The sequence below is a fragment of the Rhamphochromis longiceps genome, linkage group LG5 (assembly GCF_057381845.1).
Source record: "Rhamphochromis longiceps isolate RC_006_pf linkage group LG5, R_longiceps_female_GT1.1, whole genome shotgun sequence".
In the NCBI taxonomy this organism is placed as follows: Eukaryota; Metazoa; Chordata; class Actinopteri; order Cichliformes; family Cichlidae; genus Rhamphochromis; species Rhamphochromis longiceps.
The window spans coordinates 19,923,949-19,940,173 of NC_140561.1; the positions used below are offsets into that span (position 1 = coordinate 19,923,949).

General features: G+C 39.3%; 2 protein-coding genes across 3 annotated transcripts; both read right to left on the reverse strand.

Moving 5' to 3' along the window:
* Positions 1-998: 998 nt before the first annotated feature.
* Positions 999-11,838, reverse strand: larp4ab (La ribonucleoprotein 4Ab). 2 transcript variants are annotated; one of them, XM_085406444.1, is made up of 15 exons: positions 10,701-11,838; positions 8,668-8,806; positions 6,845-7,070; positions 6,223-6,359; positions 5,687-5,790; positions 5,289-5,399; positions 4,990-5,043; positions 4,238-4,465; positions 3,913-4,016; positions 3,224-3,385; positions 3,077-3,128; positions 2,794-2,955; positions 2,581-2,699; positions 2,306-2,483; positions 999-2,160 (listed from the first exon to the last, which is right to left on the reverse strand). In XM_085406444.1, exons 1-15 carry the CDS (start codon positions 10,701-10,703, stop codon positions 1,792-1,794), a joined length of 2,148 nt encoding a protein of 715 aa, XP_085262570.1. In that variant the 5' UTR covers positions 10,704-11,838; the 3' UTR covers positions 999-1,791. The 2 variants fall into 2 exon arrangements, with proteins under 2 accessions (XP_085262570.1, XP_085262569.1); XM_085406443.1 differs by lacking the exon at positions 10,701-11,838 and having other exon boundaries at positions 8,668-8,812.
* Positions 11,839-11,986: 148 nt separating this feature from the next.
* pfdn5 (prefoldin 5) lies at positions 11,987-15,595 on the reverse strand. Its single transcript, XM_085406448.1, has 6 exons — positions 15,443-15,595; positions 15,104-15,206; positions 14,350-14,381; positions 14,158-14,232; positions 13,939-14,044; positions 11,987-12,284 (listed from the first exon to the last, which is right to left on the reverse strand). Exons 1-6 carry the CDS (start codon positions 15,506-15,508, stop codon positions 12,202-12,204), a joined length of 465 nt encoding a protein of 154 aa, XP_085262574.1. The 5' UTR covers positions 15,509-15,595; the 3' UTR covers positions 11,987-12,201.
* Between the last annotated feature and the right edge of the window lie 630 nt (positions 15,596-16,225).

Consider the following 16,225-nt stretch of genomic DNA (forward strand, 5'->3'; position numbering starts at 1 on the left):
AGATTTTGTTTTCTGGCTTAAAACACAAAAAACCAAAACCAATTTTAAAAAATAAAACCTTTATTTTTTTGAATACATCAAGCTACTATAACTCAGCGCATAAACCAATGTACTCCGAAAAATGTCCAGCCCATTTAAAAAAAAGAAAAAAGAAAAAAAAAGGGCAAGTCCTACAGAATGAACTGAAACTTTTGTTGCCTCAAAATGAGGTGGTTTACAGCATTTTTTACAATGAAATTAAATCCCATTAAGGCACTAGGAGTTTGGTTTGATAACTCCTTATAGTCTAAAACACAAGCAGTGTCGGTCAGCTGCACGCTTTAAAAAAATAAAATAAAATAAATAAAAATCCAGTATAAACTACTGATTACTAGAGTGTACAGCCTGTCTTGTAAATTCCCTGTTAACATCTGAATTCTATCTTAAATTACTCATCTCTTTTAATCATATTTAATAAGAACAAGTTGAAAAATCCATCCCAATACCCTTCTGTCATTTGTAACTGAAAGATATTCATTGTCAAGCCACAAGCTGCATTACAGATCAGAACCTAACCGCTAATAAAAATTAGTCTACACACCAATTCATCAACATTACAAACACTGAATAACATGTAGTCAACGCTAACAACAAAATACACTACCATGTGGACAAACAAAAACTGAATTTGCAAACACAAAACATACATGTTAAAAATCATTAAAAATGGTTTGAGATCCACAGCTACATTCAGCACGTGTGATTCAAGCAATAAAAATGCTACTTTTGAAATCAAGCAGTGAAAACATTCAACATTGAGGGGAAAATTTCTGCTCCCTGTCCCTCAGGCCATTCATAATATTTTAGTAGTAAAGAGGGTTCACTGACGAAGACTTGAGTCAGCATGACTGTTCCACTTCAACAATCTGAAACTATGAAGGAACCACAAACACCAAATTACTACATTGACCTAGTTAACTGGATTATTTACCTAATCCCAGTGTACACTGGTTTTGTGAAATAGAAACCAAAGTTAGCTGAAAAAAAACAAAACAAACCCTTTTTACTTGTACTTTACAAAGCAGATGCCAACATCACCAAGATCTGGTCAAACACTTTCCTGCCTACATCCACCAACCATTAACACTGATAGAATAATTAGATATTTATAATTTATGAAAAAGAAAAAGGTTTGTAAAGTCTAGTAAAAATGACATAAGCAGATCTGCTCCACTTATTCCAATGTTAGCGGTATTGATCCAATATTTGTGCCACAAAGGAAAATTATTGCAAAACACAAAACCCAACAAGTATTATAAGTTCAAGACAAGATTCACTAGTCGTAGAACAAGTGTCTACAAACATTTCTACAAATATTGCTACTCTTACCTTTCAAAAGTTCAACCCACTCTGAAGCTGAACATGTCAAGTCCATGGATAACTGACAATAGATACTAGTTTTTCAGATTACTTGTTAATTACATGTTTAAAAAGAGACACAAGGTCTCATATTTTCTAAACCACAGATGTAGATGCCACAAATTCAACAAATGTACAGGGACATCCTCATATCATATCATGACACTACTTTCAGCAAAGTATGCTTCATCACCGCGAACCCTGCGATTCCATCCATGACGACATTTTTCCGAAAAGGAAAATCTATTTATAATTTTTCAAATAATTTCAGGCCTGCAGTAATCTAAAGAGATGTGACAAACTCATGAAATGAAATATAGGCATCTGTCTTTATATATTACATATGTACATATATTCTTTTCTGTTTTCAGTTCATTTTCCCCCACCCTTTGGTTACTTTGGTGAACTTGGAGGGATATTCTGTTCTTTGCCACTGCGTCTGGCTGCCCGCTGTGGTGAAAATCGTTTCCCAGTGTTCAGGCCCTTCTGATGTTCCCGAATCTTCTGCCCTGGCTCTCGGACTCTGGCTTGGCCACTTCCCCCTCTGAAGGAGCGCAGTGGTTGCCGAGGAGGCCGTTTATCTCCACGTTTCTCTGCAGTTTGTCGGCCATTGGGACGAGGCTCCTCCACCCTGTTTACCTTGAGCTCTTGCAGGGGTTGGCTGTCTGAAGAGGTGGGAGTGGAGGGAGAGGGCAATTGTGCTGGCAGCGGTTCTTTGGCCAGCTTCTGGCACACCTCTGCATAACTGAGCTTTTTTAGACCCTGGTGAAAGAACAGGGAACCACAGTTTAAAAAAAACCAAAAAAAACAACAACAACAAGATGACAAAACACGCTGAGTTTGGAGAGTTGTAAGCTGATGTTACAAGACAATATAATGTGATAAGCAGCACAAAATAAGTCCTTACCGGTTCTGATGTTGGAGATGTGGGAAGCGATGAAGATGTTTCGGTAGAAAGAGCCTGGCTGCAGGTGGAGGGAGCATGTTCTGAAGGTGATTGTGTGTGAGTTTGTGCGGATGAGGAGACATTTTCCTTTGTTACAGGAGCTTCAGTTTTATCCTCTTCCTTTACGACAAGAGAATCACTAAACGTATACAAAAAAAAAAGTAAGGGATAAGTGAATTGTTGAAGACTCAATACCTTTGTTATTCACTGATATATTAGCCTGAAGCAAAGGTTACCTTGAGACTGGTGGAGTGGTTGTTTGTGTGGACACAACAGCAGGTTTAGGTGGAATTACAGGATCAGGTTTGTTTACAGGACCTTCTGCGATGTTTGTGGGAACATCTTTGCCGACAGACTGTAATGACAATTAAAATTTGTGCATTTATATTTTACCTCATTTTGTAAAGAGTCTTAAGGATAGAAAGCACCAGGAGAGGCAACATATTCACCTTGTTTGTCACCTTCAGGCCACGCACAATATCAGAAAGGCGCATCTCAGGGACACTTTCCTCCTGCATACTGACCACAGATCCTGGCAGAGGTGGAAAATTGGAGGCTGCCAGGTCAAACTTTGGATGCGATGCCTTGGCCTCCGGTACAGGGACGGGCTTCTACATTGAATGAAGAAATAAAATTCAATATATTAAAAAGCAGCACACCAAGACACTGTAGGACACAGTCCAGGCAGTCAACTTCTTAAATGAAGAGCACGAAAAGAGGAAACCGACTGACCGTTGCCTGCTCATCTTCCCTTTTTCTCCTTGTGCTTCTATTGGGGCCTCTTCTATAAAAACAAACAAACATACCATTAGACTGCCACATCAGATTGGAAACCGTTTTAGTGTTAACAGGGGTAAGTGTAGGATAACACCAACTCACCTGCCCCGTCCAGACCCGCTCACATCTTTAAGGTTGAAGGAGGCCAGAGAGATCAGCTGTTGTGTTTGCAGGACCTGTGGACCAGACACACCATCCAACCGGTTCCTTGGAGCAAAAGAAGAGTGCACATCTCCAGGCCTGGGATGACCTCTTAAATGATTTCTAGGTGCACACAAAAAAATTACAAGTTTTACTACAGAAATCAAGCGCTACCACAAAAGCATAGTTTGACAGGATTGTACACTTTTTTTTTTTTAATAAAACGAGTGAACACAAGACCAATGCAAGAAAGCTCATCTTTATTGGTTTGCAAATGACAATAACAGAGGAAACTGACAGTACTCTTTTTTTTTTTTCTCCTTTGTTTTTTTTAAAGAACAAAGTTTCAGTCCTGAAGCAAAATAATGGACTCCGGAAGGACTGGTACCAAACTGCGTTCCATTTAAGTTAATGCTAGCATTACCATCCGCAGAAAGTATTTTACCAAGTTCAAAGTCCTTAATTACCTAAATTAAAGCTTACAACAAACACTGCCAGCACCTGATGGTCGGTGCTGTGCTTTTGGAAACCGAATTTCCCAGAGGAGCCCACCCGAGGGATTAATAAAGTTTTATCTTATCTTATCTGATGGTAACTTCAAGTCTGCACTGATCTAATAAACTAAAAGTTTGTATCATAACTGTACATACCGGTTCCTGGTCATAGCAGCATGTGTGTTGACGGAGCTTGAGTTAGCTTTGTAGTTCCCGGAACTGCTGTAACCATTCATATATCCACTGTTGGGGAAAGGTGCCTGCATATCACCAAACAGGAAAAATCATTACAAATGTAACTAAAAAAAAAACAAAAACAAAAAAAACCCTCTGATACTTCTAATATTAACTTTGAGTTTACAGAGGTTATAAATATTAGCTACAATGGAGACTGCCATTAATTTGAACAGCATTAAAAACATTAAAATAAATAACATAGCAGCTTTATGGGACATTCTGAATAGTATATTAAGGTTCTCACCAGCGGTGTTTCGAAATAAGGCATGTTTGATGGCTGAGGATTCCAGGAGGGAGACACAATAGGATAAACAGGGTATTGCTGCTGAGGGCTGTACATCGACTGCATGTACACTGGAGCACTTGAGTCATATGGGGCCTGCAGTGGAGCATGTTGACTGTACACACCTGAATCCTGGATGCTACAGAAGCCATTCTTGCCAAAGAATGTATTAATGGCCTTAATGCGGGCCTGCAGGGAAAATGAGTGAATCAATATCGATATAACATTTCCACAGGACCCATATAGCTCTACTGTCCTTAGTCCCCTCAGATCTCATAATCTCACGGTCATTAGGCCATAAAAACTGCACCGACTAGGAGGAAAGAAAGGTGTTGAGGGGGAGGAGGGGAAGGAGTATAAAAGAAAAATAAGGGAGAGGAACAGCATAGAAACAGACAGATTTTAAGAAAGCCAGTGAAAGGTTCCACCCAGCCAGCCACAGTCCATATGGGTCCTTCCAAGCGCGATACTGATCATCACTGGGGCTTAAACAGGACCATCAACAAATCAGTGTTATTTGCTCCATCAGATAAAAGAGCAGGGCACACGATGTCATAGCAAAGTCCAGCAAAAATATCACTGATAGAAAAACTTTTTTTAAAAGCCCTTAAAAAAAAAAAAAAAAAAAAAAAAAAATCCCCATTCTTGCTTATCAAGTGAAAAACAAAGCGTAGCAAGCTCCATACATCTATAACAAGCACTGACTGACTCACCATGATTGGTTTCCCTTGGAACATTTTAACTTCCTCTCTTAGGTATCTGTAAGCCTGAGGGCAAGAAAAGAAAACAGTAAAGAAAATGTGGTAGAAATGCTCTTTCCTTTAATGCAGAACCTTAGTGAAACATGAAAAGATCAGAAAGTACTGCACCTGCTTGGTAGTGAGATTTAGCAATTTTAAGTTAAATATGCCAGGTAATAATAGAATATTTAACTGGTTGTGTAAACCTAAAATTGTACAACCAGTTTAAAAATAAGTAAAAGTAGCTTGTGGTAATTCATAAGGGGACGTACCTGTAGTGCATCCATGTCTGACTGAAAAGTTATGTACCAGTTGCTGTTGTGCGCAAACTCAACACTTAACAGTTTCGGGCAGTGTTCACTCTTAAAAAGAGCCTCTACTTCCTGTGAGAGGAACACAACATGAAACATTTTGACCTAAAACAGACCATTCCATCACTCTCCACAAGTCAGCATGCAAAGTCTGACCGAAAAGAAAAAGAGCTATCACTCAGCTACAGCATACACACTACCACACAATATTTTAATCATCTAAAGCTGACTTGACAATAGTTATCACAATTTATGCAAGCACAATCAGTTTCCAGCCCTCGTTTGTAGATTTTACTATTCAGTCAGACAGTATGGGGTTACAGAGCAATATTTTATTAGCATGTAGGAGTCGTCTTTACCTCAACTGGGGTTGTCTCCGGCACTTCTCTTAGAATAATGATGCAGCGACTGTGGTTTGGTCGAACCTTCTTCCCAGTTTCATCAACTTGCACCATGGGGGAGGCTTATTAAAAAAAAAAAAAAAAATTTTTTTATTATTTTCCTAAATCTTCACAGTGCAGCTGAAGACAACTGACATATCCCATTTATGTAATAGCTATGAAAGACCTTTGCTCCACTGTAGCCAGTTTAAAGTTGGTAGACACTGTGAATAATCTTATTTATGTGGTAAATTAACCACACACTAAGAGTAAAACAAAAGGAATGTAATGAATTCTTTCAAGTATGTAATGCATTACTTTTTAAAAAGTAACAATGGGCACTTTAAGTAGTAAACTAGGTAATTGCATTTACCTAATAAATAAAAAGTCTTACATTAAATCTTCTATATTTGATCAAGCTGGAGCAGGTAGCAGTTTAAGAACTATTAGAGTTCAAAACTTTTAAAAGTATCAGCCTGTCTATGTGAAACAACGACAAACAGAAGCACTTGTACCTCGCAGTACATCCAGAATGAGGTCCATGTCAGTGGTAAGAGCTTTAATGTTCTCCATACAAGCAAGTGTCCAAATGGGAACAAACTGATCACCATCCATCTGGGATATCAAGTAGAGGTCCTTTGAAAGATTCTCTCTGCAATACCCAAAACATTGGTCTCTCTGAGTTACAGCTTTTTCTTTGCAGTAATAGTAAAACACAAACATCAACCTTTTAACAACCAAAATGATGATGGTGGTTGGTGGTGGGGTTGATGTTAAATCATTTACATTAGTGTAGGAAAGCCATTTATTAAGCACTTTTGTGTTAGACATTGTCCAATTTAACATGTCACTATAAAATAATTTAAATTAAAATAAGTTTTGTTCAATAAGCACAGAGTTCGCAAATACTAAAGACATTTCAGAACATTAAATCACTATCGGCCTGAATTATTGTTTGTGCAGCTGAATCAAGATGAAAACCGCAGTTAAGCCAAATTAGAAACTTCAGACACCAATGACTCAATATAAGAATATACTCCAATTAAAAGTTAAATGGCTTCTTACAGTTATGAAACAAAGTAAATTCAGTAATTACTGCTGTCCCATTAAGGCAACAAAACATTATACACAACTCACCTAGAAAAGAAGAACTCGAGACGTTCCTTTAAAGACTGTCTCAAACTCTCTTCGGACATCGCCTGCACCTCAGATGAATTATCTATGGCGGATTCGCACTGTGGGTCAAAGCCTAAATACCCCTGGTCAGACGGACTGATGTCATTCACAGGGGTATACTCAGCAATGCTGTCCACGTTTTCACTGTAGTATCCTTTACCTCCTGAAGAGGTAACATCTGAGTAATCTAAGAGAAAACAGTAGCCAAGTGATAAGTGTCACATTCAATAAAGTAGTACACAACAGGACTGAGTGCACCTTTGTGCAATCTCACTAAAAATGTTTCATTATTTCAAATATTACAAGTGCAAGGTTTCATCCTATGGAGATATATCTTTTGAGGACTACACTGAAACTATAACGGGCTATAAACTATAACCCTGCGGGCCCTTAACATCAAAATGAGAGCTAAGCAAACTCTAATCCAAGAGATTTCCAATTAGTTCAACTACATGCATGTAAAATGACATGTGAATACGTGAACTCCAAATTGTGGATCAACTGCCAGTGAAATTCAAACATCTGATTATAAGACTTTAGCAGAAAAGGCTACAGAAAAATGGGTGATGACAATCGGTACAGTAATCAATATGTATAAATGAGTCAAAGCATCAGTGACACAATATCTGTCTTCTTAAAATGACAGAGTGTACCACTTGCACAATCTAAGTGATGAAATTAGATGGGCCAGTGTTTCAGACTTGCCAAAGGGCTTATTAAAGGAAATGACTGTTTGTCTGCTTGAGAAGTGTCAAGGACAATACAGAACTCAACCTTCATGGGTCTTCCAGGGGGGTGGGGAATAAAAACAAAGCAAAACTTCATTGGCCTTCAACACAAAACTGCAAGACCAAACTTTGCTACACAATATGAACCTGATAAATACAGGAGCACACTAACAAACCCCCCCCAATCTCATTCATGAAAACCAACCAACTTTTGTTGCACTCCGGTCCTACTGTTTGGTCAGCAGAATCAGAATCAGAAACTTTATTGTCATTGTCATGAGAACAACGAAATTAAGAATGGTCCCCGATCATTGCATCATCCCTAGCAATATCAAAATATAAATAAAACAATAAAATTCAATAAATAAAATAGATAGAATACTTAAAATACTAATAAGATATAACAGTAAAACATTCACATACATTCCCACACACATGCTTCAGACCGTGCATAGATTAACACAAGAGTGGCGTGATGGACATTTTTTTGTAGTATTCAGATGTGTTATTGCAGTTGGATAACAGCTGTGTTTGAGTCTATTAGTCCTTGCTCTGATTGCCCTGTACCGTCTGCCTGAGGGCAACAGTTCGAACAGGGAGTGGCCAGGATGTGAGGTGTCTTTTATGATGTTTTGGGCCTTTTTAAAAACAGTGGGCGTTGTGTAGAACTTCCAGTGTGGGGAGAGGGCAGCCAGTGATCTTTTGGGCGGTGTTAATGATCCCTTGGAGTGCTTTTTCAGCAATTTTCAGTTTAGTGAACCTGAACACTTAATTCATTCAATCCTCACTGTGCAACATTTATGTCATAACTGTTGATACTATAATACACAAAACAAGGTTTGTCATGTTTGCATTTACTGCACACTCCCATGGACAAGAGAAGCAACCTCAACCATTTCCTCATACCATGTCTATAATTTTACTATACATGTCTATACTTGCCACACAGCAACTCCCTATTTTTTTATTTAAAAAAAACACTGTACAAGTGAGAACGTTTGGTTTTAGTGTAGTACCATATAAGAGGAACTAACTTTTTCTTCCCTGCAAACATACCTTCGGTCATTTCAGCAGGAGGAGGGCAGGTATTGAGCCATGGAGCATTGTCCATCTCCTCGGGACTCTCACTCTGTTGGGCAGGAATCTCCTGCCACACTTTGGCATTGGGGTTCAGGCCCGCTCCCTTTGTGGTAACCTGCATGATCATTAAAAGAGACAGAATAAATAGATTTTTCCTTCAAACATTACACATAATTGCATACAGTTGGTAGGTTACTAATTTCTGAGAAACATTCATCAATCATAAGAAAGTGGTATTCAAATATGTCACTCAAAGTGGAGTGAAAGTAAGACTGGACGAATTGTAGCAAGAGTAAATGTAATTTTTAAAAATGAGAGATTGTGTACAGCCTTGTATAGTGTAAAAACATGTATATTACTGAATAAAGAGATTACTTTAGTGTTGTACTTACTGCACTGTGGTCTTAATTGATATTTTTGATTTGATATTTTTTTAATATATGTACTGGAGTTTAAAAAAAACAACAAATTGAATGAGTCATAATAATAATAATAATAATAATAATAATAATAATAATAATAATAATAGATTGGGTTCCTTGAAAAGCGCTGTATAAATCCAAAGCGCTTTACAATGCCACTATTCATTCACTCTCGCATTCACACACTGGTGGGTGGAGGCAAGCTACAGTTGTAGCCACAGCTGCCCTGGGGCAGACTGACAGAAGCGAGGCTGCCATATCGCGCCATCGGCCCCTCTGGCCATCACCAGTAGGCGGTAGGGTAAAGTGTCTTGCCCAAGGACACAACGACCAGGACAGAGAGCCCGGGGAACGAATCGGCGACCTTCCGGTTACAGATGCGCTTTCCCACCCCCTAAATGATGAGTCTCAAGTGTCAAAAAACATTTGTGTGCCATATGTCAAGTCAATCAACAAGACAGGTCAGTCAAGATCCTAAATAGACATTCAAAGCTAATTTAGCATTATACATCAGAGCCAATCCAATGGATGAACTCTGTTCATTAGCGATCCTTTAATCCAGCTTTGCAAATGTGTCGACTCTTCACACACATTCACCGGAGCCCTGAAGTAGTACTACTAAAGCATTGACACGCATACGCACGTAAGCCCCAGCTGAATTTTCATTGGCTTGCTTATCACCATTGTTCCGCCTCTCAGTCGCTCACATACACCCGTACATGGCGCAGACCCGCCTCAAGGCAGCATGACTCGAATAAGGCAGTTTGACCTGTCATCCATTGTAAAATCTCGAGTGTGCAATATTTAGAGTAGCTACACAGTACTAGAATCTTATTTTCAATCCAATCTGCTTTCCAACACTGTATTACAAAAGCAGCAGGTCTGGGTTTACAGTGAAATACTAGAAGTACTTTGAGGGTCGAGAAGAGCACATGGCACCGACATGCCTGAGCGCTTTCAAACACGAAGTGATATTCACTGTGTTCATTTAAAGTTCGCTTAAATAAGTCTCCCTCTGGTTAAAATGGCTGTCATCGATCATCATTACCCCTGCTGTACGTGTTCTTATATTTTCACAATGAACGTCGCATAGTGCTATGACCTTTATCACGGGCTATTCAGCTACAGTGGTGCTAACGTTTAACACAAATCACGTGCCATATTTACTACACGTGTAATCCAACTTTAAAACGCACACCGAGTGTTACTCGTAAAGCAGCAACACCAAGTCAATGAGTTCGTAAATACGTGTTTGCCGAATAGGGTCTTTGGTTGGTGTCCTACCGTAACGTTGCCATATGTAACAAGTGACACCACCATGTTTCGCTAACTCGCTCTCGTCTTACCCGCACACGACACCGGCTACACTTCGTACTGCTAAACTAAGCTAATGTGTTTGACATGTTAAAATAATGCAAGAGAAGTGCTTGTGGTGAATGAGAAACGTAAAGACAAAGTGTAGTGTAATCAAAGAAAAAGCACACAAGTATCTGAGAAACTTCACACAGCACGCGTGTGTGAAACGAGAGAAAGGAAGCAAACAGGTTGCTGCTCGTTAGCTAGCAACAAGGCCTCGTCAAAACTCACCATGCTGATTTGATCTTCTCCGTAGGTCCTCGTCAGTCGCGGGGAACCGATAGTTCAATTGTCGTGCGAAGTTTGCTATTAAATATCGTAAGTCGAAGTTGCTGATCTTGGTGTCTACGTTTAATTAAGGTCTCTTCCAACAACTGCGGCAGTACGGTTAAACGACAGCTCGCGCTCCAGTTCCAAAGGCACGTCCGCGCGCACGACAACTTTGAGATCTGTTATCTTTAAGACACCGAAAACTTTTTTCGCTATATTTTTTTAACAAGCACTATCCATTTTACTCATGAATTTCTTCCATTCAGATCCTCATCCCGCAGATAAACTTCGCTACTCTCCTCCAGCATGTGACAGTTACGTCCTCTATCTTCAACCGACCGTCCCGACAGGCTGCACTCCGCCTCCACGGCAACAGCAACGCAGCATAGCAACCATCTGTGACCTCAGGAAACGGAGTACTGCCAAACAGCCTTGAATTAGCTTTGGAAAGAGCCAGTCCAATAAGTTCGTGTTGTCGCAGTAGGAAAAGTAAAAGCAAGGAGAGTTTTTAAAATGTGAACTGTGACAGCATGCAGTTCGGACAAAACTGGGTTACCGGGCGAAGTTCACCTAAACAGTAATTAGTGGGTGGAACTTGACACGGTGCTGCTCCAGCACGACAATACTGATGAAATCATGTCGATTGAATCAACGCAGCTCTCATAAAACCCGCACACGTGATTTCACTTTTGGCTGATTAAATCTGCAAATTAAATCAGAACTGTGGAGGACTGACAAAATTAGATCATTAAAAAAAAACTGCTGTAGAGAAGCTGTAGTTTACTCTGAAACAGTCAAAATGTCCTGTAGAGGTCACTGTTTTTGAGATTTACCTCAGTCAAACTTATTACAGGGACTTCGTTTACCACAGTCTTTCAAAAGCAACACAATTTGCACAACACTATGTGATTAGTGGATTACTGATTACCCAGCCTGTGCAATAAATCAAAATCCCTGCTAACACCTGAAACACTGCAACACAGAAACAATGATCACTGTCTGCCTTTTAAAGCCCTGCAAGCTTCATTCTAACCCAACCCCTTCTAAACAAGTCAGAAAGGATGGCGCAGCCCCTGTGAATTTAATTAACCAGAATAAATAAAAACATGGGAGTGGGAGTGCAGCGTCTTGTAAGTAGTACCAAAGTAGAGTCTAGTAGTGCATTTTTACAATCTTCAGTCTTACAAACAAAACAGCTGTCCTTATTGACTTTCACTGATAAACACAATAACACAAACACTTCAATGTTCATTGAATCCACAGTGACCTCTTTAATAATCAAACATGCTGGACACCCAATTTAATTTAAAATTGACCAAGCGCATATGGCTGCTTTACAATAACAACAGGCTACTTGTAATATATTTGAAACAAGGTTTGTGCTCGTCAGATTGAAGCATGTTTTCTCAACACAAACTAAAAAAATCCTCCTGCTCATAAGGAGTTCAAACAGCTGTTCTTATTATGCCTTGGTGGTCCCCATTTGCGAGGCTTGTTGGCTCTGTTGTAACTGCTGGATCTTCATGTTCATTACTTCAATTACAGCTGCAAAAAAGAAGACAAGTATAATATAAATTCAACGCTGCTATCGATTAACATTAACATTTTCCGATATGCACTCATACCCATCTTTTGTAATGGCATGGACACTGGAAATTACCGTTATTCTTTAATGTTAAAGACTCAACACATGGCTTCATAAAAAAAAAAAAAAAAAAAAAAAAAAACAGTCATGGTTCATAAGTCCACTGATCAAACATTTGCTGTCCCAGAAAAAACATTTAGTTTCTTTATATATTGCTAGTTTAATCAATAAGAATATACATAAAATCCTTGCTAGATTAATAATTTATATTATCCAAATCCCAAAGAATAGTCACTAAAGTGACATTTGGCCCCTCCTTAGACTAACCCCTGCGTAGTGCAGGAATTCCATTGCAATACAGACAGTAGGGGGGCAGGAAATGTGCCAAATTTAAAGACTGAGCAGTTCATAAGCATACAAATGACTTTCAGTTGAGCTGTTTCTTAATTTAGCATGCTGTTCCTGTTGGATGGGAGAGGCTGAAAACATTGCTTTTCTTCACATTTGAACTATTCACTCAGGTGATTTGATGAACGACTTTTATTGTATTTTAGCTCTATTACCCTTCATAGCTTACTCAGAATAACCCTTGAAGCTCTTTTCTGAGTGGTTTCTGTCATATTTAATTCCTGACTATTAGAACAAAATGAGTGTGTTTGAATCAAAAGTTAGTGAGGGGGTTTCTGCCCCTAGTTACCCCTGGATAAACCCGAATACTGTTCTAATGGTTGTTGAACCACATCTTCATTGATAAATGCCAAGGTGTAAAGTCGTTACTAACCCAACAACACTAACATGCTGTTTTATATAACTTACACATGGGTTAAATCACCCAGCATTAGTGTACTAGGTTGAGGGTACAGGCGAGGTCATCAAATGTCATCTTCATAGGTTAATTCATCAAAATTCATATTAGCTAGCTATGCTGAAAGCTACTTAAGTATTTAGTTTACTACTCTTTAGTGTATAAAACAAAAACTGTACTGTAAAAAAGCCAAGGCTAAACGAACTAAAAAACAAAACAAAAAAAAACAGAGTGAGGACAAGTACGATGCCTGGCACAGACACAGTGAAGATGTGGGGGAGTTATGTTGCATTGCAAACTTATTATCCAACGTGGTTCATCACATGAGTGGACATGGATTTGCAGCTGATATCATCTTCACCTTGTAAGTCTGTGTTTTTGTCAATGATGATAAAATGTGTTTATGAAGACACCTTCTGTACGGGAAACAACTGCAAAGGCACTATGAGTAATTTGGTTGTTATTTGGCACAATCTGTCACCACAACTGTATCACAACTCTGCAAGATACACACATGAAGCTTTGCCGATGAGATCAAAAGGTAAAGGTAAAGTTTCAAGACTGAGGTTCAATCCATTCAAAAAGAGTCGACATTAATGTGGTGAAAATAATCATAATTGCTGTCGTCTAATTTTTAGGATAATTTCATTTTAATTGAAGAAAAAAATAAAAAGTCCAGAAACATGCATGTCATTGAATAAAATAAGTATTTCATCCCCCTCCAACCCAGCCAGAATTCTGACTCATACAGTGCTTAAAACCAGTATAATGTCACATTGTATGATGGTGCACCGAGATAAGGAAATTACCTTGTTTCATGGCATGTTTTTCCTGTAGGGCCGGCTGAATTTTCTCTATCTGCTTTGTGAGGAAGTCTATTTTGCGCTTAAAGAATGCCTTTGAGTCTTCCACGTTCTGCAGAGACATAAAGGAGAAATCTCAACACAACTCAAACACATTTAAACATTTTGTTTCATTATAATCCATTCATGGCTTTTCAAATTGCAAATTTATTATTTTTTTTTTACCTTTTCAACATAGTATCCTGTCCCCACATCCACTAAAACGTGTTCCACATCATTTAATGTCCCAGGGACATACATCTGAGTAACAGGAATGTCAAGGACAAACATGCATAGCTCAAGATAACCATGACGTAATTTAAAGCACATCATACAACACAGCAAAACACTTACTGTCCAGTGCAAACAAAAGGATACAGAACTGGTAAGAGGCACAAGGAGTTCTTTTCCTATATGAGAGAGGAGAAAGGAGGAGGTAATAATAAATCAAATTAAGCCACAGATTTCCAGCAAACATTACTGAAAAAGCAGAATTCTGTTTTTGGCCAGAAATGGTCGTGGGGGGTGTCATAAGAACTAATAAGGTTGTAACAAGTGTCGTTTTTAATGTGATGACTGGTTATATCATTACAGTGCATATGAGCTCAGATCAGCGCCTCAGCCCTTCTGTGTTTTGCTCTTGCTTTTTTTTTGTTGAAACTGCGAAAGGGGTAATAGCCACAAAATTTAGTCATGTACACTATAATCCAGGATGTGTAGTTGATTTTTCATAGAGGACGTCCGATGAATGTCTTAGACCTTAGTTATTAAGAGTGGTTATTTGAGTTGCTGTTGTTCTTCCATCAACTCAAAGCAGTCTGACCTTTCTACTCTGACATCAACATGGCATTCATTCAACACTTGTGCTGACTTTCAAACCTCTCTAGGCTGTCTTCAACCTGCTCCTCACTCTCACTACATAACATTTATCAGTTAACTGGTTGGTTAAAAGGGGAAGTAAATAAACAGGGTAGTAGCTGCTACTTGCATTTCATTTGAATACCGGTGCATCTAATATATAATAATACGAGTTATTGCCGATATAGTCAGTTTCACGCCTCTTGAGTCTTGAGATAAACATGTTTTTCAATCTACCAGAGGTAGGCTGTCAGAAGTTAAAATTATTACTCACCTTTATTGTTTTTGTTTAGGACATTCAAGCTATCTTTTGCCTCAACATACTTGGTCTGGACAACTTTGAGCTGACCTATCGAAGACGTCAAGAACTCAACTTCCTGCAAAAAGACACAACGCGTAGAAAGCAAGTGGCACACGGTTACCAACCAATGGTTTTATACTTGACTTGATAAGGTGTGCCGACAGCATCAACAACAATGGGTTTGCACTGTTAGCATCAGTGGTGCTAGCCGGCTGAATACCCGGGCCCGTTCTCAGCACGCTTAAAGCTCTGATTAGACCCCTTTATAAGGACACATTCCACACACACACACGGATAAACTAGGCACACTACCTGGTCTAGCTGGGTTTTCAGTCCCTCTAATTGAGGCAGGGAGAGGTCTGTCAGATTCACCGCCATGTTGGAAGCGTGATGCTAAGAGACCTTTAGTGATGCTGTTTCCGGGTTATGGAGCTGGACCGTCACTAGTCTGAAACATCGCCCCACTGCGGAGAAGTGAGGAAGTGAACCAGCTCCTTATGCCTCTTCAAGGAGAAGTATGTGAGGCTGACAGATGGGTTCAAGTTTGAGCTGGGATAACACTGGGGATCTGAACTGAGCCCCTTCTTGTTTAAAATGGTGATCACTGACAGATGAGGTCAGGGAGGAGTTTCTGTGGACTTTGATGTTTGCAGATGGCACCGATCTGTAGTGAGAGCAGGAAGAAAGGAAAAGAGCCTGAAGAAGTGAGGATATACTCAGGAGAGAAGAGGAACAAAAGTCAATAGAAGAAAGAAAGAATACATATGTGTGAATGAGAGAGGTAGCGAGGTGCAAAGGTAGTGAAAGTAGAAGTTTAAATACCTGCAGTCAACCATCTGAAGCAATGGACAGTGCACAAGAGAGGTGAAGAAGAGTGTGTAGGCAGGGTGGAGCCAAGTGTCCGGGGTGATTTGTGACAGAAGGATATCAGCGAGTGTGAAAGGGAAGGTTTACAAGGTGGTAGTGAGACATGCTATGATGTATAGTTTGGAGATAGCTGAAATGACTAAAACACAGCAGTCCGAATTGCAGGTGGCAGTCGAAGATGAACTAAAGACGCTTCTTGGATAAAAGATGAAATGTCTCCAGATGCTT

What these genes read in the sequence shown, in the direction of transcription:
- larp4ab (XM_085406443.1), bottom strand. Translation starts at nt 8,812, where the DNA reads ATGCAGGTTACCACAAAGGGAGCGGGCCTGAACCCCAATGCCAAAGTG. An exon ending in TCCAAGGGAAACCAATCATG is followed by an intron (nt 4,466 to 4,989) that starts GTGAGTCAGTCA and finishes TTTTCCCTGCAG; the next exon opens with GCCCGCATTAAGGCCATTAA. An exon ending in ACCACTCCACCAGTCTCAAG is followed by an intron (nt 2,484 to 2,580) that starts GTAACCTTTGCT and finishes GTATACGTTTAG; the next exon opens with TGATTCTCTTGTCGTAAAGG.
- pfdn5 (XM_085406448.1), bottom strand. Translation starts at nt 15,508, where the DNA reads ATGGCGGTGAATCTGACAGACCTCTCCCTGCCTCAATTAGAGGGACTG. An exon ending in TTGTGCCTCTTACCAGTTCT is followed by an intron (nt 14,233 to 14,349) that starts GTATCCTTTTGT and finishes CCTGTTACTCAG; the next exon opens with ATGTATGTCCCTGGGACATT. An exon ending in AAAACATGCCATGAAACAAG is followed by an intron (nt 12,285 to 13,938) that starts GTAATTTCCTTA and finishes TCTTTTTTGCAG; the next exon opens with CTGTAATTGAAGTAATGAAC.